At 58.7% G+C, this 18862-nt stretch overlaps 1 protein-coding gene across 2 annotated transcripts; it reads left to right on the plus strand.

Moving 5' to 3' along the window:
* Window positions 1–2406: 2406 nt before the first annotated feature.
* Window positions 2407–18443, plus strand: KIFC3 (kinesin family member C3). 2 transcript variants are annotated; one of them, XM_050311307.1, is made up of 20 exons: window positions 2408–3146; window positions 4793–4926; window positions 6130–6277; window positions 8408–8604; window positions 10802–10867; window positions 11420–11569; window positions 11659–11898; window positions 12119–12292; window positions 12423–12570; window positions 12657–12787; window positions 12879–12990; window positions 13206–13387; window positions 13466–13570; window positions 13802–13932; window positions 14503–14626; window positions 15075–15204; window positions 15320–15549; window positions 16215–16349; window positions 16684–16792; window positions 17281–18443. In XM_050311307.1, the coding sequence occupies exons 1-20, from the start codon at window positions 3062–3064 to the stop codon at window positions 17304–17306; spliced, it is 2757 nt and encodes a 918-aa protein (XP_050167264.1). In that variant the 5' UTR covers window positions 2408–3061; the 3' UTR covers window positions 17307–18443. The 2 variants fall into 2 exon arrangements, with proteins under 2 accessions (XP_050167263.1, XP_050167264.1); XM_050311306.1 differs by lacking the exon at window positions 17281–18443 and having other exon boundaries at window positions 2407–3146; window positions 16684–17272.
* The last annotated feature ends 419 nt before the right edge of the window (window positions 18444–18862 follow it).

Here is an 18862-nt window from a genome sequence, read left to right on the forward strand (position 1 = left end):
ACCCAAGTAAAAGGCAAATTAACCTGCCTGACTTCACAGCCACCACAGCAGCGATGCTTTTCAGATACAGCACAGGCTGGGCTAAAAGCAGAGCCAAACCCACACCAGGGTCACTGTCCCCCTGCAGCGTGCCCCGTGGCAGGCTGGCACGGCTGGTGCCGTGCATGGGGGGCAGCTGTTTTAGCACTGATGGTCATCGATATATCGAGCCTTTCCACTACCTGCTGGGTGCTGCCAGGAGGGTGAGTGCTGCTGCTCACTGCCTTTTCTCTGCCTGCCTGCAAAGCAGCATTTCTAAAAATACCTCCAGCGATGTCGTCAGCCGGTGCTCGCTCAGGTCACGGAGACATGACAGCCAAGAGAAGGAGGACGGGAACATCTCTGGGGGACCAGGCTGAGATTATTCCAGCCAGTGTAGGTGAACCCCTGCAGAGAAGGGGGTGTGAGGAGGGTACCTGCTGCCTGCACAGGCTCCCATGCATCCTCACTGCCTGCCAGGCCCCCAGCACATCCAGCAGCAAGTGGGTGTCCCCTGGGATCCACAGTGCTCCCTGGAGCTGAACAGCATTGCAGCACACAGGGAAAGGGAGCTGGTCACCAGCGTGCATCCAGAGGAACACCACTTCTGGATCCCTGGAGATCCTGTTCCTGTTGTGCTGGGGTTGTCACAGAGCCACGCTGTCCTTGCCAAAAAAACAGCCCTGCAGCTGGGAGGAGTGGGTTTTGTAATGCTCACAGGTGACTGTTTGAATAGGGCTGTTGGCACAGAACCCTTCCTTGCATCTCAGATTTTGCTCCATGCTTATTCATTAAGTTATTCTTCTAAACTGAGGAATTCACACATGTGCCTGCCTAATGTAGACTTACTTGATGTAATTGATACAACTTACGTGCTTTGCATAATTGCAATACCATTAAAAACCTGAAGCATTCAAAAGCCAGGAAATTACTTACCAGTTAAAGTCATTTACATAGACATTTATTTTACCCTTACAGCTCGTAAGTGAAGTCAGTGGTGATATGCCTTTACAGTCGCTATCAGAAAGGGAAAAGTAACTTTACGTGTGTCAATATCATCCCCAAACCAGCTGAAGGAGCTGCACAAATAATGGGGTGCTTATGCAAATCAGCAACTGCTTAGGGCCTCTCTGGGTGCATGTATGTACATATGGATGTGTCGATAGGCACACATGCCTATATCCATCCCTGCCAAGGGCTTCATGCTGGGAATCAGGCAGATGTGAGCCAATGCACGGGGCACCCGCCACCATCACTGTGGATGCCAAGTTCAGCTTTGTTGTGGGAAGCATCCGGTACTGCCAGTCCATTAGCATGAACAAGTTATGAGTGACCTGTGTCACCCGAACCAGCCATTACCACGAGGGTTGTGTGTGCATTACAGGCACGTAGATGCAACTCACACCCTAAAAATGCGTATAAATTATATTTAAAGCAGGATTTTCTGTTGCCTTTCTGACACCAGGGCCTCTGGAGAGGTCTTGGCATGTCAGGCTGTTTTCTCCAGGCCTGTGGGCTAAAAACAGGTTATTTTTCATTTGAAATCTTGTGGCCCCAGGCCCGGTGAGCCTGGGGTGCTGGTTGGCATCACTGCCAGCGAATGCACTGGTGTTTGGGAGCAGTGGGGACATGACAGGGTGAGGTTTGTCACCTCTGGTCCTCGGTGTGTAGGTCACCACCACCACCGTTCCCACGGTCCCCCAGGCTCACCCTGATGAACCGTGCCAGGGTTGCTGCACAGGTGGGACGTGGTTACACTGAAACTCCCCGAAGAGCACCGGGATTAGGGCGGGAAAGGCAGGGACGCACCGCGAGTACCCGGGACACAGCGGGAGCCACCCCAGGGCTCTGACAAGGGAGAGTCAGGGAATCCCGGGAGGGAAACTGGGCTGCCCTGGGAAGGGCATGGGGGGACACCGGCGCTCCGCTGAGCTCCCCGGGCTCTGGCGAGAGGGACGGGCGGTATCCCGAGGGCGCCCCGGGAGTTCCCGCAGCCCGGGCGGGGCCGCCGCTCCGGAGCCCCGGGTGCGGGATGGTGCAGCCCCGGGTGCAGGGTGGTGCAGCCCCGGCCCCGCCGCCCGCCGGGGGGTTTCACGGGTTTCCACGGCAACGAGAGCGGGGCGGAGCTCGGCGCCGCCGTTACCGAAGTGCCCGGGAGGGCGGGCACGGGGCTGGGGCCGGGGTTGGCACCGTCCATCGCCCCGCCGCCACCGACCCGCACCCGGTGAGTGCCCCGCGGGGACGGCACCGGCGGCGGGAGGGGGGAGCGGGCTGGGCAGGGGCTCCCTTTGTCTGAGGAGCTGGGTGTGCCGGCACGGAGCACCCGCGGCGCGGCGAGAGCGCGGCTCCCCGTTAGCCTGCGGTGGGCGGCGCCGCCGGCACCGGGACCAGCACCGGGACCGGGACCAGCACCGGGTCCAGCACCGGCACCGGGACCAGCATCGGGGAGGCGCGGGGCGGGGCTGCGCCTCCTGCTCCCCGGGACCGCGACCGGGACCGCCCCGCTGCGGCTCCCGCCTTCCCGGAGCCGCCTCCCGGGGCCGCCGGTCGGGAGAAGAAGGGACCCCGCGGAGGGCGGGCAGGCGGTCCCGGGGCTCCGCGCCCCCTTCCCCGCCGAGCCGGCCCCCGGTGCGGGGTGTGCGGCGAGTGCGGAGCGGAGCGGGCGGTGCCGGGCGGTGCGGAGCGGAGCGGAGCGGTGTGTGCGGAGCTGCCCGTAGTCCCGGAGTTCCTAACTCCCTAAGTTAGCCCCGGCCGGAGGTTAGGAGGGGCCTGGAGAGGCTTCGGGAATGAGTAAATTAATTACAGACACTGTTTATGTCACATCCGCCGGGAGCACGGAGGGAGCCCGGGGCTGTCGCCTTTTCGGGAGCGAAATCGGGATTGGTGCAACTTCCTGCGGGTTTCGGGAGTCGGCACCGGTGTTCCTGTCGTGGTCTGCCCTGGCGCGGTCCGCTGGGATTCACGGCTGGACACAGAGCACGGCTGAGATGTCCGTCCTTGCGCTTCTCTGCAGAGGTGCTGCTGTACTCGGGACCCCCGTGCCATGATCACATCCCGCACAGCCTGGGATCTGGGATCCGGGCCCTCCGGCGGAGCCGTCTGGAAGACGAAGGACCTTGTCCCGGACGGTGAGTACGGCGCGGTGGCTTGTCCTTGCCCCTTGGGGCTCAGCCTGCCGAGCTCACGCCCTGCTCACTGGGAAAGGAGAGGCTGGGAACAGGCCAGCCTGCATTTTTCACATTTCTTTCCGGATGAAGCTCAAGATTTGAGAAACGGGGACTGGGAAGCGGGCACAAAGCAGTGGACAGCAGATGAGCAGAGAGGGCTGCCTCCATCTCCCTCCTGGCCCTTCCGAGCGGCAAACTTAGGGAGAATGGTTAAAATTTAACATGTAAGAAAGAAAACGGAGCGATCAGCGTGGCAGGGCAGACATAGGGCCCTTGCCTCACCTGGCTTCATCTCCTTGGAAGGTGTCTTTGTCCCTCCCCAGTGCATGGACCCCGTGGGTGAGTTTAGTCGGGGTTTTCCTCCGCGGTAGCTGAGCTGCTTGGCGGGCGGGCGGGAAGCTGCTTGCCCCAGCCTGCAGCCGCTTGTTGGGAAACAGCCCTGCCCACCTCCCTTCCAGTGGTGCCAAATGGGTTTTGGCAAAGCAGGGGGCTGAACCCCCCCCCATTTGAGCTCTTTTTGCTATTGGCTTCAGCATTATCCATCCTTATGTACTGGCGGCTGCTTCTCCTGACACTGCTTCTTCCCTGGCAGTCAGGCCAGTCCAGCCAAGTGCTGATTGGCATCAAAGCCTCTGAAAACGGGGTTTTCTAGCATTTCCTCTGCCCAGTGGCTGCCTCTGCCCGTGCCGGGATGGGGAACTCATCGCCTTTTATCGGGGCATTCGCCAACGCTTTGGAAACACTCAATTTTCCCGGCGCGTGCGAAATGTTATGGATAATTAGAGGCTGGGAAGAAGTCCAGAGTGATAGCCTAACTTCATCAGGGCACATTTCCCTCCAGACACGGCGTCCACCTCGGGCCAAACTGCCTCTGGATGATTTTAGAGAAAAAACTGCATTACTGAGGTTTGATTTGTGGGTTGCTGATTTTTTTTCCCTGCATGCTGGAGAAGAGATTTGGCTGCCTGTGATGGTGGCAGCATTTGTGGCAGGCAGGTGTGTGTGTGGGGGAGGGCGCAGGGTCCCCAAGCAGTGGGGCATAGCCCTCACCAGCTGCTTTTCCTGTAGCAGAGGAGGACACAGCCGTGGGAGAAGGCTTCTCGAGTTGCTCTTTTCCTTCTGCGTGGCTCAGCAGGGCAGGAACTGCTGCCCTGGCTGCTTTCGAGTTTGGCTGCCTGACAAATAAAGGAAATATTTGGGGGCAGTGGAGGGAGGTGACGCCGTCAGGGTCCGTCCGTCTGGTTTCGGTGATGCAAGCTGGCTTTGGCAGCTTTTCCGAGATAGGATCTCAGGAAGCGGAGCGGCTTGGCAAGGGGCAGAGCTGGGATGTCCCTGGTGGGGGGACGGATCTGGTCCTGCAGGGGCCAGACGGATGCTGCACCCTGAATTCTCGTTACTAGTCACTGGCAACAAGTCTCCGCCCCCCCAAGGGATAATTTTTCTAATTAACATAATTAACATTTTTAATAAAAGTCAGGCACCATCTCTGCCACGCCGGTGCGGTGGCGGCGGCAGGGAGGAGGAGGCGGGTTTGCTGAGCTAGGCCAAAAGCTGTGTCCATCCCGGGCTCTCAGGTTGATCCAGTGATGCTCTTTGCTCCATCTCAGGCTGCGGGCAGGACAGGCTCAGTGCTGGGAGCAGAGCAGGCGCCTCTCCCCGGATCCCTCTGCTTCACCATAAAATCCTCGGTGTGAGCTGGCCAGACGCTGCAAACCCTCGTGGGCTCTGCCGGGCTCTCCAGGTGAGGAGTGTTGAGCCAGCTGTGGCTTGGGTGGGGAGGGCAGTTTTGGGATGGTGGGGAGGATGCCCTGCACTCAGCTGGGCCATCCCTCAGTGGGAGCTGTTCCCTCCCTCACTGCAGCCAGTTTCTGCCTGGACCCCGGCACCAAATGCCTTGAGCAGAGCTGCTGCCTTGAGGAGGGAGGGAAGAGCATCTCCTGGGACTCACAAGGCATCAAAAATGCTGGGGAACAGCCCAGAATAACATTTTCTGGGTCACTAATGGGTCATGATAGCAGGAGAGCTCAAGGCAGAAGTGTGATAAGGAAATGCAGTGCCGTAAGGTGGTGTTTGCCAGTGGGATGGAGGAGGAGGAGGTGGAAGGGTGGCACAGCCAGGGACAGTGTCGGGACACTGCGTACTGGTGTTGCTGCCACTAGTTCATTCTGGGCTTCAGGCAAATCAATTCAAATTCCCCTTCTTTGAAAAGAAGAAAAACACTGTCTTATCTCACACCAGCCTCAATGAATTCCCTCCGGCAAAACCCTCCTGGAGTCTCAGATGCAGAGGCACCGCAGACACGCGGCTTTTCCAGGAGGATGCTGCCACCACCTCCTTCCAAATTATTCTCAAATTACTGGCATGTTTGCCCTTCTGCTGGGGTGAGACATGTTTCCCCAGCAACGCTGATCTGCGGGGTGATGCCACAGGCTCTGAGATAAAAGTTAGAAAAGGCATTTTTGACCAGGGTGAGCTCAGCTGATCATCACCTTTTATCTCAGCTTTCCAAAAGCTTCCTCTGGATTTCTTCTGGGTTTTTTTCGGGGCTGGACTCCATCCCACTGGGCATGGAATTACCTGAGCCACAGTTCACAGCAAGCAACTTCACATTCAACCCTGCCTGCAAGTCAAGGTCATTTTTTAAGGCTGTAGAAAGAAAAATAGTTGATATTCAGTTTAACTGCACGACCAGTCCGAGAGAAGGAGTTGTTTATGGGGAGAGCTAAAAGCAAGATGATAAGTTCATTGTGGCAGCTTCCCAAAACCCAACTCCCTCAGAGGGAGGATTTTCCCAGGCCCCACTGTCCTGTCCTCTGCGCTGCCCTCCCTGCTCATTCCCAGCCAGCCTGTTGGAGTGCTGGCTGCTGGCATCATGTCCAGCACGGCGTGCCCAGTTGCTGCACCTCACCTCTCCTTTCTGGCCTCTTTCTTCTCGTGGACACAGGCCCTGCGGGACACGGCGTGCAAGCGGCGGGAGGAGCCCCGGCACTCGGACCTGACACCAACCACGGAGGAGCCGCTGGCATCTCCCTGCCAGCCAGCAGCTGCCACAGCGGTGCAGGCAGCCTCCACCATGAACCTGGAGAAAGCAGGTGGGGGGACAGCGGGGATGCAGTGGTGGGCGCTGGGGAGGAGGGTTGGGATGGGATGGGACGGGCTGGGCTCTCGGTTCCTGCCGGTGGGTATCAGGGAAACCTCTCCTCCAGGAGTGTGCACATGGATGTGTCTGCCTCATGGAGCGGGGCAGGTCACAGGAGAAATCCAACACCAGCCAGCTGCCAGGTGGTGGCAGGGACCGATGAATTATTGAACTGGATGAGCAGAGCAGATGAGCTCCGGTGAATCCACTGCTGTTTTCCTCCTTCTTAAGGAAAATGTAACATGTGTGGAAATGTGTCAGGTTAGGGAAATCCTGTGGTTTCCTGTCTCTCTCTGTCAGGACTGAAGTGTGCAGGCTTGTCAGGGTGCATCTCAGGAGCTGCTGCTGGCATGGTCCCAGGCTGTGTCCCAGAGCAGCTCCCGGTGTGGGGTGGCTGCTGGGAAGGGGCAGGGAAGCAGGAGAAAGGGAGTCTGTGTGGCAGTGGAAGCAGGGCAGAGCCAAGGAAACAGGCATCTTTCCAAATGGGTTTCAGAACATTTGGGAAAGCAGGAGGGTCAGTGTGCTGTGCCTGCTGCACTCAGACACCTCATCACCACCAGTGCATCTGCCCAGGGGAGATGTAACAACACAGGGCAGCATCTCCTCTCCCATGGATGCTGTCACAGGAAGAAGGTGCTGGAGCATGGAGGAAGGTGTTATCCCTTGTGGGATTTCCCTGCCTGGCAGTTTGACTTGCAGCTGAGTGTTGCAGCTCTGAGCCTGGCTCTGCCTTGGGTCCCAGCCCAGGATTAGTGTGGATGATGTGTGCAGACATGCCGTGTGTCTGCAGGAGCCTCCTGCCTCCTGTGCTTTTGTCTTATCCCTTCACGCTCCCCAAGGGGCAAGAGCTGGCATTCCTGTCAGCTTTGGAAGTTTTGGGGTGGGTTTTGTCTGTGTTGGTTTTAAAGAGAAGACCACAGTCCCCTGCCTGAGGTGGCCTGAGCTTTCAGCATGAAAAGAAAATAAAGCCAGTTTCGACCAGTGCTTTTTTGGGATATCCAGCCCACAGCAGGAAGACAGGACCCAGTGATCTCTTCTGCAGCCACTGCTGGATGAGTCCCATGGCGTGCTGTCAGCATCAAAGCTGTGGTTTGGTGCAGCATTTCATTTTTATGCCTGTTCTGCTGCCTCCTTCACCCCATTTAAAGGTAGAAAGTCTGATTCACAGGCAAAAAAGTCTTTCTTCTTGTATTCAGGACATTTCCCATGAAGCAGGCAGCATCCTCCCGCGGGCAGCACAGCGATTCCCAGCATCAGCTCCTGCCTTTTGAAACCTCAGGTTTCTGGTGGCAGCGGATGAAATGCGTGGCAGGCAGGGAAGGGTGCCGGGTAGCCGGGATCCTGGCCACCAGTTCCCTCGCCACAGTGCTTCATCCCCACGTTGGGAATGAGTCAGGCCAGCTCATTGCTTCTTGGGAACTACCAGGTCATTTGGTAGGCTCTGATGTACGGCCAGGTTGGCTTCTGTCAGCGCTGGTGGCTCTATTAACATGCAGAAAACGATGTTTAAAATAATAGCAGGAAGGTTAGAAAGCCAAACACGGGAGGATTGGGCAATATGGCCATTCAGAGTACCCGTATAATTTTCCTTCAGCTTCCATTATATTTGTGTGTAGTGACGCAGGCTTTAATGACATGACATGATCACACACTGGTTTTCCACCGGCACCTGCTCATTCAGAAGAAAGGATGCCGGGGTGAATCAGCGCCGGGGTGAAGGCGGTTGTTATCAGAGCGAGGCGGCAGCGTCTCGGCATGTGATGGGGCTGGGTCAGTGCGCAGTGGCGGGGGCAGGTGCTCTGTGCTGCGGCCTGGGATGCTCCGCTGGCACTGGCACATCCCTTTGGCTGCCCTGGGGCTCAGCTGGCCGGACACCACCGTTAGCCCAGCCTGCTGTGGTCAGCACCGTGGCGCTCGGGATGTGCCTCCCAACGCATCACCGTTCTCCGTGCAACCTGTGCCAGTCTTGTTTCCTGTGTTCTCATCTCCACCTCAGCCCCTGGGGACTCTCCCCATGGCTGGCACTCTGCTCCCCAGTGAGGCGGCCAAATCCTGACCGGCTCCACCTTTGCTCACACTGCAGGAGGGAGGCTCTGCAGTGGGAAACGCGCCAGCCTGCCAGCAACCCGGCCCTTCCCAGTGATCCAGAAGGTGATGGCCTCCATGGCACATCTGCAGAAGGAGAAGCTGCAGCTGCAGGAGGAGGTGCTGGGGCTGCAGGAGAAGCTCGCTGCCCAGGAGAACGACGAGCTCTCCCTCTCTCTGCAGCTGCAAGGCCAGGTATGGTGGAGACAGGGCGGCACGAAGGGGTCTGTCAGGGCCTCCAGCCTCAGGGCTGTGACTTGGCTGGAGTGCTGTGGTGTGCAGTTAGTGAGGGTTGCACTTGGGAAGAGTGTAGGACCTCCCTCATGGAGCATCTCCTTTGCTGGGACGTGTAGGAATGATGTGGGAGCCGGGTGTTCCTGAGCACTGGTTTTGGCTGTGCCTCTCTTGGGACGCTGGCAGTCCCCTGAGTGACACCACAGTCATGCTGGTGAAGGTGTGTGGCTCCGTGGTCATGACGTGGCCGAGAGGGCTTTGGGCATCGGGATGCAGCCCTGCAGCAGGACAGCTGCCACAGGATCAGCTCGTTAGACCAACCCAGCAGTTTAATTTTAGTGACTTATAAAAGTCAGGAGGTGGAAACTGAATGTGAAGGCACAGAGTTGTTTGAAGAAGGGATAGGTTTTGGCCACCACAACCAGACCTCCTCCAAAACCCATCTCCTGCGCTGATGCAGGAGTATTCTCAGCACAAGGACCTGGGTCGTCCCAGGGAGATGGAAATTCTGGCTGCTCGTAAAGGGATTTGCATGTGGCTGTTGTGGAAGCTGTTGCAGTCAGGTTCTGCTTGTTCCACGGGTGTCAAAAAGGCGGAGGTAATTGTCCTGCATTTGGTTGGCATGCTCTGCATGACACAAGCGCGAGCGCGGCGGGAGCCGGCCCTGCGCCGGCCAGTTCGGCAGCTGACACCGACCAGAGTGAAGTGCTGGCCCAAACCTCCAAAGCTTGGGGATGGCCGGGCCACGGCTTGAGCCAGATCCGGCTGCCAAGGAGTCCCTGTCACCTCCAGAGAGCAGGATGCAGCCAGAGATGCCCGAGCAGGTAGGGGGTGGAGGTGCACCGGCATTTTTGGGCACCACCGGCACAGGGAATGGTGGGCAGGCTCCGGCGTGTGTGCCGGCTGGCTGGGCTGGCGGATTCCCCGGAACAAGTCGTGACTCTGTCTTCTCAGTACCTCCCCTCTCTTAAAAATGCTTACAAAAATACCTTAATAATCTCCCTCGGTGAATATGGAAATGGGGTTTTCCCACTCAAGGGCCAGCTGTGGAGGGAGGGGATCCCGATGCCGTCAGGGAGCAGCCGCATTCCCCCACCCCTAGCTGTGGAATCCCATGCCCAAAAAGCGCGGGGTACACGGAGGTGCTGCCCGTTGTGCTGCCATCTGTGCAAGGGCGCGGCTCAATAACTTACCGGATTAATTATAGCCCCGTGTCAGCACATCTGCATTGGTTATTAATCAGCAGTTCGTAAATTATGGTCCACAGAGGACCGGTTGCTTAGAGAGAAAAGGCTGTTATTGGAATGGGGCAATATCCAGGCGCGCCCCAGTCAGGAGTTCGGCAGCTTTCTGGGGTAGGGAAATTGGGAGCCAGGCTGGGAGCTGGGGGATGGTGGTGAAGCATGCAGGCAGGTCCAGCTTCCTCTAGGGTAAGCTCTGGGGCAGTAGTGATGCTCACCCAGCAGGTTTATGGCGTGGGGACAAGGGACAGAGCAGGTGAGCAAACCCCTTTAATACACAGTCCACGAGACTGCTGGCTTCACCAAGCACTCGCTGCTGCTGTTTGTTCAAATAACTGCAGATTTTGGGAGAGCCTCACTGGTCCCTGCACAAAATAAAATGGAGGATTTCTGGAATCCACCTGGTTTTGCAGGGAGGGCATCCTGGTCCCATGAGATGGGCAGATGCCCACATGGGGGTGGCTGAGGAGCATCCTCCTGTGAGACTCAGACATGTGGCCTTGAAGAGCTCCTGCTCCCTCTTTGTCCCAAGATAACTTTCCTAGAAAGAAAAATAGAGAAGGCAAAACAAAGCTATGTTGTGAGGGCAAGGCACTTCTGGCTCTTCAAACACAGTTATGGATAGGTTTGTTTCCTCCCTTCTCCAAAGATGATACCTTTCTTTTTTTTTTTAATAATGGTTTCTGCTAATGCTCAACATGAACAAATTATACCCATGGTTGAACAAGGTCAAGGCAAGGCTTTCATTAACGCTTGTTTTAATCAGGTCATGTGAATCAGGCGCTCAGAGCCAGGTGGAAAATTAAGGCCTAACAAAATTGTGAGACAGACTGGATATTGGTGGCTGGAGTGGCACCACAGGGTCTCCTCCAAAAACTGCTGAGGTGCTTCCTGGTTAACCTGGTGTGTGTTGGCAGGTTGAAACTCTGAAGGCGAAGGTCCTGGAGCAGGCGCAGGAGATCGGCCGGCTGCACTCGGAGCTGGTGAGCTGCCACTGGGACCGGGCTGAGCCGCCTTTGCCTGGAGAGACACTGGAGCTCTGGGTTCCTGAGGAGGAAGAGGGCATGTGGGGTGGGCAGAGGTGGACTAAACCTCCCCAGGGTCACAGTTTGGACCCTCTGGGCCCAGATACAGTGAGGGACAAAAGTCTGTGGGATTTTCTGTCCAACACAATGTTGCACCAGTGTCCCTGGGATGCAGCAGGCAAAGGTCCCCTGGCACTGTCACCCTGCAGTGGGAAGTGAAAGCCCCTCTGGGGGTTGGAGCTTCCCAGGCTCATTGGATAGGCTGGGGCTCCTCTGAGAGCAGCAGACTGGGTCTCCCGTGATGGAGCAGGCTGGGGGCTCCCTGATGCTGCAGACTGGGGGCTCCCTGGGGTGCAGCAGAATCAGGGCTCCAAAGTGGCAGGAGACTGTGGCTCCCTGAGCATGGCAGGCTGGGGGCTCGCTGGTACAGCAAGAAGAGGCTCCCCGGGGCAGCAGCAGGCTGGGCTCAAGGGGTGCATCAAGATTCTATCTTCTCTTCCATCCTGGCAGGGGGGCACGGATGCAGAGAAGCACCGGGACCTGCTGGCGGCCGAGAACGAGCGCCTGCGGCAGGAGATGAAGGCGTGCGAGGGGGAGCTGCGGGAGCTGCGGCGGCAGCAGCAGCAGCAGGCACCGTGCCGGGACTGCCACCACCTCCAGGTGAGTGGCTGGTGGTGATGATGGCAGTGGTGGCAGAGTGACGGGCACCCGTGGGTGACACGGCCTTGTCCATCATGTTCTGGGGCCAGGAGAACGCTGGGCTGCTGGAGCAACTGTCTCAGCTGCAGCGGGAGGCAGAGGAGACGCGGGCCAAGCTGGTGGAGCTGGAGCTGGAGGTGCAGCAGAAGACGAACCGCTTGGCCGAGGTGGAGCTGCGGCTCAAGGACTCCCTGGCCGAGAGAGCCGAGGAGGAGGAGCGGCTCAGCCGGCGGCTGCGGGACAGCCAGGAGACCATTGCCAGCCTCAAATCCCAGCCCCAGCAGATAAAGGTGAGCACCAAGGGGCTCTCCATCTCTCCTGGCTGGGCTGGGTGCCTCGCAGTGCCCACTGGCTGCCCTGCAAGTGCCACCTATCTCTCTGCCCTGAGCACATCAGCACAGCACAGTGATTTCCTAAATTATCTCCCCCTGGGCAAACAACAGCTCCATTCCAGGCCCCTTGAGTGCTGTTTCCCCAGTACATCCCATCTCTGGGTGCTTCTTCCCCCAGTATATCATCAAGACGGTGGAGGTGGAGTCAGCCAAGGCAAAACAAGCCCTGTGCGAGACCCAGTCCCGAAACCAGTACCTGCAGGAGCAGGTGGCGATGCAGAGGCAGGTGCTGAAGGAGATGGAACAGCAGCTGCAAAGCTCCCAGAAGACGGAGGCTCAGCTCCGAGCTCAGGTCTGAGTGCGACAGGAGTAAATCAGAACTCCCCTCATGTTCCCTGCCTGCCCGGTGCTCACTGGGTGACACAGCGTGGGCAGGGGGTGGGCACCAGGTCAGCGTCACCCCCACTTTGCTCCTCTCCCAGATCGTGATGTACGAGGCCGAGCTGGAGCGAGCCCACGGGCAGATGCTGGAGGAGATGCAGGCGATGGAGGAGGAGAAGAACCGTGCCATCGAAGAGGCGTTTTCCCGCGCCCAGGTGGAGATGAAGGCGGTGCACGAGAACCTGGCAGGTGAGGAGGGTGCAGGGCGCTTGTGGGGTTGCCTGACCGGTGCTGGGGTGCCATCACCTGACCCCCACCCTGCCTCGTGCCTGCAGGTGTGCGGACCAACCTGCTGACGCTGCAGCCGGCCCTGCGCACCCTCACCCACGACTACAACAGCCTGAAGCGTCAGGTCCGCGACTTCCCCCTGCTCCTCCAGGAGACCCTGCGCAGCGCCAGGACCGAGGTGAGCCCCCCTGGAACCGCCACCCCGTCCCCCTCTGTGCAGAGTGGAGGTGCTGGGGGGCTTGCTGAGCCGCTGGTCTCCACCCCTGCAGATCAGCCAGGCCATCGAGGAGGTGCACAGCACCAACCGGGAACTGCTGCGCAAGTACCGGCGGGAGCTGCAGCTCCGCAAGAAGTGTCACAACGAGCTGGTGCGGCTGAAAGGTGTGTGGGGGAGTGGCAGGTCCCATCGTGGGAGAGCATGTCCCTGAGAGGGGGAGGATGGACAGGGGAGCATCCCCATAAGGTGCTCGGGTGGACAGCGGGATGCTTCAGTCGGCAGCGGGCTGCAGCGTTCAGCCTGCCCGCTGTTTGATGGTTACTGAGGGTGGCAGCAGGATGTGCTGGGCCCGACACCATCCCTGCATTCCCCATCCAAGGAAACATCCGTGTTTTCGGGAGAGTCCGCCCCATCACAAAGGAGGATGGTGAGGGCCCGGAGGCGGCCAATGCAGTGACTTTTGACACCGATGATGACGCTGTCCTGCACCTCCTGCACAAGGGGAAGCAGGTGTCCTTCGAGCTGGATAAAGTCTTCCCCCCACAAGCGTCCCAGGAGGAGGTGGGTGCTGCTGTTCACACTGCTGGTGTGAGGCAGGGATGCAGCCACCTTCTCCTGACCCTCCCCTGTCACTCCCAGGTGTTTCAGGAGGTTCAAGCCCTGGTCACCTCCTGCATTGATGGCTACAATGTTTGCATCTTCGCCTATGGGCAGACAGGGGCAGGAAAAACCTACACGATGGAGGTGAGTTTGCCTGGCTTTGCTTTGATCTTCTTCCTCAGCTCCCCACTCCATGGTGCCCCATCTCAGCACCCTCCATTAAGCAGGCTGGTGGCCAGCTCAGACCCGGCGGGCACCAGTGGCGGTGACTGCTGCTCCACAACACCCCCCTGGGCTTTGCTTCTGCTCACAAAAAAATATGGAATAAAATGCAAGAGGGTGTTTTTCCCCCTGTTTCTCGCTCCAATCCATCAGGGAACGGCAGCAAATCCAGGGATCAACCAGCGGGCCCTGCAGCTCCTCTTCTCCGAGGTGCGGGGCAAAGCAGCCGACTGGGACTACGCCATCACCGTCAGCGCCGCTGAGATCTACAACGAGTCACTCAGGTACGGGGAGAGGGGAGAAGTTTTTTGGGTGTCACCCCACGCTGCTCTCCCCCCCACATCCCACCAGCCCTGCCTTGGCCTCACAGCTTGTGCCAGGGCCTTGGGTGATGCGTTTGTCCACACAAGGATTTATTTTTAATTTATTTTGGTGCACACTGCCCTTCCCACGAGCTCCATGACTTACACAGGCTCCCTGCCCTGCCATCACTCCCACTCCCTGGCCCTGATGCAGCTGCTGGGGCATCCCCTTCTCCACCCCTGCCCACGGATGCTAAATTTAGGACTTTGTAACTGAGAGCTGAGAACATGAGAAATATTTTCTTCCCTTGTCCAGCCTCAGGCTGGAGGGGCCAGGGGGATCCTGGGAGCACATCCATTAGAATAATGGGGAACAGAGTTGGGTGAGAGCAGGCACATGAGAGCCAAGAGAGCTGAGGTCTATAAATAGGATGTGCAGCTTTCCCGGGAGGAGACGGCTGCTCTGGCAGTGTTGGCACACAGCCCTGAGCTGTGGAAGGGATGCCAGCACCCCGCTGGGATAGGGATGGTAACGGGTGCCCCTTTTCCCAGGGACTTGCTGGGGAAGGAGCCGCAGGAGAAGCTGGAGATCAAGCTGTGCCCCGATGGCAGCGGGCAGCTCTATGTGCCCGGGCTCACCGAATTCAGGGTGCAGAGCGTGGAGGACATCAACAAGGTGCAGGGAGATGGGGGGTGGCGGGCACAGGAGGGTGGCACCAGGGGTGCAGTGAACGCGGGGAGGGGTCTTTGGCTGTGACCCCTGGATTTGGGAACATTTCTGAAGCCGTAGGGAGCAATGGAGACCAAAATAGGTCCCTGGGTGTGATGTGAAGGTCACTGTCCCATGGGGTGAGCCACAGGGGGTTAAAAATAAAAGCGTGGGGCCCAGGGTTCCTGAGGGATTAGTGGGATGCGGCTGTCACCACAGTGCCCTGCCTGTCACCCCCTGCCTTTGGTGCATCCCCCAGGCTGAGATGTGACAGCGGTCATCACCCTGATGGACCAGGCAGTCCACTGGGGGGCTACTGCTCAGGTTGCATCTCTGGGCGTCCCTGGATCACAGGGGGTTTGTCGTGGGATTGGGCCGAACTGGCCTCACACCCCAACTCCTTGGACTCCCCCAGGTCTTCGAGTTTGGCCACGTCAAACGGGTGACAGAGTGCACCAACCTGAACGAGCACAGCTCTCGCTCCCACGCCCTCCTCATCATCACCGTCCGTGGCCTCGACCGCAGCACAGGGCTCCGCACCACAGGTGGGTGCCACGAGGCAAGCCCCTCCCCAGGGCGCCTGGGGCCGCAGCATCCCATGGATGTGTGCAGTGGCCGGGCGCTGATGCCAGCCTGGGGTGTTTGGCTGTGTGTCCTCAGGGAAGCTGAACCTGGTGGACCTGGCGGGCTCGGAGCGGGTGGGGCGGTCGGGCGCGGAGGGCAGCCGGCTCCGCGAGGCGCAGCACATCAACAAGTCCCTCTCGGCGCTGGGCGACGTCATCTACGCCCTGCGCTCCCGGCAGGGCCACGTGCCCTTCCGCAACTCCAAGCTGACCTACCTGCTGCAGGACTCGCTCAGCGGCGACAGCAAGACCCTCATGATGGTGCAGGTAGGGGGCTGGGCACCCAGGGCCTGCCAGCGTTCCCACGGCCCGTCACTGTGGGGTTTGGGATGAATGTGGTCCCTTCTTGCTGCAGTGCTGGGGCAGGTGGGAGGGTTGCTGGAGGCAGGAGCTGGGCTGGAACCAGGGGACAGGTCTTGCCCATGGGGACATGCGGTCTGCAACTGCAGTGCCAGAGGCAGCTCTGTCCCCATCTCTGCACCCCAGAGGGGAGGGATGGGAATGAACTTGGAGGTCCATGATCCTTCCCTCCCTGACTGCACATGGAGGCCATCCCTGTGGGCACAGTCTCCTTGCATATTGTCATCTCCACATCCCCTCTTTTTCTGGGAGGATTTTAAGCTCTGGCAGCTCCTCCACCCCTGTTTTTGTGACCCCCCAGCCCCGCCTGCCTGTGCCCACAGCGAACCCCCACAGGGGCTGCCCAAGCCCCTGCCACCTGCCACAGCTATTCCCGGCTGTCCCTCCCGCTGTGGCTGTTGGTGACAGGGGATCCAGCTGGCCCAGGCGCGGATGGACAGAGCCATCCCGGGAGGGGCGGGTTAATAATAGCATCTCACCGGCTGCCATCGGCAGGTTTGCCGGGGGGGAGCCTCTGGGGTGCACAGGCAGCTGCCAGGGTGACTTTTCTGCCTGCTCCTCCCTGACTGCAGGTCTCCCCCGCTGAGAAAAACACCAGCGAGACGCTCTGCTCCCTGAAGTTTGCCGAGAGGGTTCGCTCCGTGGAGCTGGGTCCTGTCTCCCGCAAGGCTGAGCTGGCCTCCTGGCCCAGCCAGGAGCACCTGGAGGTAACCAAGGAGCTGCTGGTGCCTTTCCTCACTCCAGGAGTTCCCCTGTTTTGCCCCCACACATTTTCCCTCGGGCTGTTGGATGTTCCCCTGGAGCCACCTCCACTGGGGACCATCACCTAGTGGGATGTGGGTGGTGCCCAAGCAGAGGTGTCCAGCTGATGCTCTACTTTGGCTGTTCCAAGCCATGTTTTGCAGCAGCCCATGGTACCGCCAGAGCACATTTGGACACCGCTACCCAGGCGGGCATGATCTGCCCATGAGCCCATCCCCATTCCTTCCCTTTGAGGACTGGCATGGGCTGACCCTGGGGCTGTGCCCCATCTCCTCCCAGGGTGACTCACCGGGTTCTGCAGCAACACCTGGCCGGGGCCACACATCCCACAGCCCAGGGCAGCTCTCCAGTCGCTCCGCCTCCATCCGCAGGAAGCTCCACACTTCAGGTGGGTGGTGGGGCATCTCGGGAGCCTGTATGGGGTCCCTCCATCCAAGGAGGCTCCCACCACAAGCCCGTGGCAAAGCCTGCGTGGGGGAGTGAGCAGATTCATAATCAGCTCATTAAGTAATTGCTAATTAGCCATGGTTAGCACTTCCCCCAGAGCACCCTCGTGTGAAGCTGCTGCTGGCGGCTCAGGGGGTGTGGGGAGGGCAATGCCACCAGGCTGAACTTCTCTCCCCTTCGATTTCAGCCTGACTTAGGGGCAGCCATGGCTGCCAGGTGAGTGCCTGTGGTGGGTGCTGGTGGAGGGTTCTGCTTCACCTCGCTTCCCAGGCAGGGCAGGGCAGGGCTGCTGGGCTGTGCAGGGATGCTCCTGGGGATGCTTGTGGTACCAGCTCTCGCTACAATGCTACCAGATGGGACTGGGTGGTGTGTCACTGACACTGGTGGCTGTGTCCCCGCCTACTGTGACCCACATGTGTCTCCTCCCAGGGAAGCTGAGGTCAGTCCCACTGTGATGAGTGCCAGCTCCCAGCTTGGGCACCAAACCTGCTCCAGGACCCAGCCCCTCACAGGAACATGGAGATGGCTGCTGGAAGACACGAAGGCTTCGGTGCTGTTCCCTTGGCCACCAGAACCCGTGACCAGAGGGTGATGGCACCTCTCACAATGAGCAGCATGGGACCAGGGTCTCCCAGCAGCCAGACGCCTCTCTCAGGGAGGGGGACAGTGGTGCTGGGCAGGAATCTGCCCCCTCAGATGCTCAGCTGTGTGACAGTTGTTTTTAGCCAGAGCAGGGAGCTCCTGGGTGTTCCCTCCATCTCTCCAGCTTTGTTTTTACGATGAAACTGGGCTGCAGGGGGTTCTTGGAGCTGGAAGGGGTGCTCAGGGCCAAGCCAGCCCCTGGCCATGCCTCTCCTAACCCCACAGGGCCAGCCTGGCTCTGGCTCCCCCCAAGACTGCATCTGGGCAACTGCCTGATGTCTTTCAGAGCAGCATTTCCTCCGCATAAGTCATAAAAAAAATTCCAGCAGCTCCTTTCCCCGTCGGTTTCTCAAGCCCTGTTGTTGCATGAAGGCCCCTGGTGCTGTGCATGAGCCGAGCTGCTGTTCCTCGTGGTGCCAGTGCTGCCAGGCCCTGCCCCAGCACAGGCACGGAGCGGTCACAGACTGCCTCTGTCCCACGGCACCAGGGGGGATTGCGCAGTCTCGAATGAAGCTATTGTAAAGTTATTGTCTTGTCGAGAGAGATCACAGTGTGGTCGAGATGAAAAAGTGTTTGAAATATTTATGCCTGTTTACATGGACTTGGAATGGAAAACTAATGGAAAACAAACAAAAATACCCCAAATCTCCAGCCCAAAAAGCCTGTTGGCTTATGTGTGAGGATGGTGGCTGGCAGGGGCATGGGAGGGGATGGCACTGCCCATGGTCCTGAGCACCCACCTGTGGGTACGTTTCCTCCTGCTGGATGCACTGATGGCTGCTTCCACCACAGCCCTCTCCTCTCACGCTTCCACAGCATATTCTATTTAAAAACAAAAAAGGGAAAAATAAATTTAGCCTTTTGTATGATTAGATGTTTCTATGTATTTTAATAATTAAAAATCCTGTTTTGTAACAAAACTTATTTTAAATAAACTGTTAAAGCCAGTCCTCCTGTGCTGCTGTTCTTGAACACTGCTTGGCATGTGGTTGGGTGCTCCTTCCTTTGCTCCCAGCATCTCCCCTAGGGTGGAAAAGCCCATTGCATTCCTCTGGGCCAGCCTGGCTGTGCAGACCCCCCCTGATTGCAGCCACTGGGTTCCCATGATTAGCAGGAGAGTGAGTGGTTAAACCCTAAGTCAGCCCCAATGCTGCCACATCCTGCTCCACCTCATGCTTCTCCCAGCCGAGATCTGCTGGAAGCTCAGCAGGGAAGATCTGCTTGGGGCCAGGGAGAAAGACGAACCCCAGATGATGATGACGCTGCTCCTTGGGCTGGGAACAACCCAGCAGAGCGAAACCGCCCCCAGGATTTCCACAAGCCACCTGGAGAAGTGCTGGCTCTCCCGTTGCTCACCGCAGCCTCCCAG

Source organism: Myiozetetes cayanensis, unplaced genomic scaffold (assembly GCF_022539395.1).
Source record: "Myiozetetes cayanensis isolate MyiCay16 unplaced genomic scaffold, myiCay2020 scf16, whole genome shotgun sequence".
Classification (NCBI taxonomy): domain Eukaryota; kingdom Metazoa; phylum Chordata; class Aves; order Passeriformes; family Tyrannidae; genus Myiozetetes; species Myiozetetes cayanensis.